Source organism: Rhinopithecus bieti, unplaced genomic scaffold (assembly GCF_001698545.2).
Source record: "Rhinopithecus bieti isolate Rb0 unplaced genomic scaffold, ASM169854v2 scaffold_46739, whole genome shotgun sequence".
Lineage (NCBI taxonomy): Eukaryota > Metazoa > Chordata > Mammalia > Primates > Cercopithecidae > Rhinopithecus > Rhinopithecus bieti.
The window spans coordinates 1-3,030 of record NW_016860667.1 but is presented as its reverse complement, the minus strand read 5'-3'; the positions used below and the strand labels follow the sequence as shown (position 1 = coordinate 3,030).

The 3,030-nt window shown below is 49.0% G+C and overlaps 1 protein-coding gene across 1 annotated transcript; it reads right to left on the bottom strand.

The window, feature by feature from the left end:
- Positions 1-691: 691 nt before the first annotated feature.
- On the bottom strand, positions 692-1,916 carry LOC108525397 (low-density lipoprotein receptor-related protein 4-like; the record flags this gene model as incomplete). The annotated part of the gene is made up of 3 exons (XM_017866385.1): positions 692-960; positions 1,369-1,545; positions 1,699-1,916. Coding segments are annotated over 3 exons (664 nt in total), but the record flags the coding sequence as incomplete, so codon positions are not given.
- Between the last annotated feature and the right edge of the window lie 1,114 nt (positions 1,917-3,030).

Genomic DNA, 3,030 nt, shown 5'->3' with positions numbered 1-3,030 from the left:
CAAGGGGAAAACTCAGAGCGTGAAATTAGGTTCTTAGTTCATATGTGTATGAATGAAACTTCTGAATGTTTTCCCTAACCACACTCTCTAGAAAGGACCCAGGTCCCAGGAGAATTTTATTTTACCCAGATTTCAGAGGGTCAGTCGGGTACGCAGCAGTAAACAAGAACAGCTGCTGATGTGTGAGGAATCACCCCAGGCCCCCTGCTGGTCGTGCCATACGCCCGGACTGCTCCTCTCTGGACTATTCTTAGAAAAAGTCATCATGTGCAGGGCTCTCCAGGGCTACCCTCTCAAAGCAGTAACCCCGCAGGAGCCCAAAGGAAGCCAAAGTAGTAGTTCAGGGAGAGACCAGGGAATCCCACAATCTTCCACTTGTTTGACACATATTTATCCAGGACCTGCTCACACAGAACATCATCAGAGATTCTAACTTTGGCTTCCTGGTTTAAGGGCCGAAAGAAAGTTGGAAAGTCTTCAACAGGGTGAGGCTAAAGGTAAAAAGGTAGGAAATCATTCCCCTGTTTTCTAAAAGAGCATAAAACCCTCTTGCTGCCTATGGAGAAGGTATCCTGCCTGGTAAAATGACACATGAGCCTGATTGCAGGTGTTCACACTCGACCGGGTAGTGTTGCTGAGCCTTCAGCAGCTAGAGCTGGGTCCTCAGTCCTCAGCTTTGATAGAAGATCCCTCAGCCTCTTAAGTTCTTCCTCTCCAGGGCTCCCTGAGGAATGTGGTTTTTCCCACCACAGGCAATCCCTCCACCTCCTATCCCTTGTTCCTTCTCCCCATCCTCACAACAGCCTCCATAGAGGCTGGTGTTGCAGACCCACTTACTCTGGGCACAGGCGTGGCTGCTGATCTTGCGGAAGCCAGTGGGGCAGGCACAGGTGTAGTTCTGGCCACTGGGCAGACACAGGTGCGTGCAGCCTCCATTGTTGTCCCCACAGCGGTTCTTCCCTGCTCAAAGAGCCCAGGGCAAGAGGATTAGCAAAGGTTTGCAAAAGTGACCCCAAGACTAAGGAATAGGGGTTTAGGTAGGGTGATAGTTCCCTGAAGGGAGAAACTATGTCTTATTATTTTTGACATCTGCCCCCCGCTGCTAGCACAGTGAGTACCCGGCACAGAAGAGATGGCCTGTAAATGTCTGCCTGAATTAGATGGGAACGGTGAAGCCTAATGAGTCATGAATCTTGTTGTACTGCCCTGAATGTCCAGCAGAGGGAGGAGTTAGCCCATGTCAGTGCCCCGCTGGGTTTCCCCATCAGAAGAAATGGCAACTCCTAAGGGGAAGGAAAGTTCTCAGAGGCACCAGAGGCCACCTCAACCATGAGACTACTTTGGTTCACCCAGTGGGCAGTTTTTTACCTGCAGGTTGGCGCTGCGGGTGCAAGGTGTGGATGTCCATAGGGAAGTGGAGTTTGTTGCGAATGATTTCCTGGTTCTTCCCTGTAAATTTGTTAGCGCTATTGATACTCTTGGTGTGCCAGTCTGTCCAGTACAGGCTGTCTTCAAACACTGTGATGGCGAAGGGATGCGGAAGGCCTGGGGAAAGTCCAGGAAGACCTCAGTCTGGACATGGTCTGCCATGGTCTCTGGGCTCAGGCCTGGCAACTGCACAAAGCCTCTGCCAAGGCTCCTGGGGGGCAGGGACAGGGGCAGGAGGACAAGAGATGGAGAGTGAAGGAAGGGGCTCACCCTGGCTAATGACAGCCTTACGGTGACTCCCATCCAGATTGGCCCTCTCGATGACATGGTGCTTAGCATCCACCCAGTACATACGGCGCCCAGCATAGTCGATGGTGAGGCCATTGGGCCAGAAGAGATGGGTATCAGCAATGATGCGGCGTCCAGAGCCATCCATGCTGGAGGCCTCAATACGGGGGGTGTTGCCCCAGTCTGTCCAGTAAATGGTACTAGGAAGACAGAAAAGTAAATTGGGAAGTGGGCAGCAGAAAACAGGTAGGTAACCAGGAGAATAATCAGGTCGGGGGCTTTTATCCATTTAACTCAGGGGACTCCAATGTTTGGTCCACAGAATGCATTTTTTTTAGACGGGGTCTCATTCTGTCACCCACGCTGGAGGGCAGGTGCGATCACAGCTCACTGCAGCCTCAATCTCCTGGGCTCAGAAGGCCTCCCACCTCAGCCTTCTGAGCAGCTAGTACCACTACACCTAACTAATTTTTTTAATTTTTATTTTTGTAGTAGTAGAGATGAGGTCTTGCTATGTTACCCAGGCTGGTCTCAAACTCCTGAGCTCAAGCGATCCTCCTGCTTCGGCCTTCCAAAGTGCGGGGATTACAGGCATGAGTCACCATGCCTGGCCTCAGAATGCTTTTTAAGTGTTTGAGTTTAAATGTCTTTAGACAGGGCGTTTATTCATTTAATAATTTTTTTTTCGTACTGGCAACAGGCAGGACATACTATCTTAGGCACTGGAAATCCAGTATTGAACAAAACAGACAAAGCCTCATAAATGACAATACAATGTAATATTAGAACAGGCACTTTATTCTTTGTCACAGTCTCTTCCACTGCCTTTTGTATTTTATTTTATTTTATTTTTGAGACAGAGTCTCGCTCTGTTGCCCAGGCTGGAATGCAGTGGCATGATTTCAGCTCACTGAAACCTCCACCTCCCGGGCTCAAGTGATTCTCCTGCCTCAGACTCCTGAGTAGCTGAGATTACGGGCACCCACCACCATGCCCAACTAATTTTCGTATTTTTAGTAGAGATGGGGTTTCACCATGTTGGCCAGGCTAGTCTCAAACTCCTGACCTCAAGTGATCCACCTGCCTCGGCCTCCCAAAGTGCTGGGGTTACAAGCTTGAGTCACCACGCCCCGTCCCTTTTGTATTTTATACACACACACATACACACACACACACACAGAGTTTCTAAAACAGTTGACACATACTGCAGGACCTTATAAGACACTCCCTTCATTGATTGAATAGAATTTTTAAAAGCCAGATGTAAGAAATTCATTTCGGGAGTTTTCTTTAATTCAGATTTCTGAATTTTAA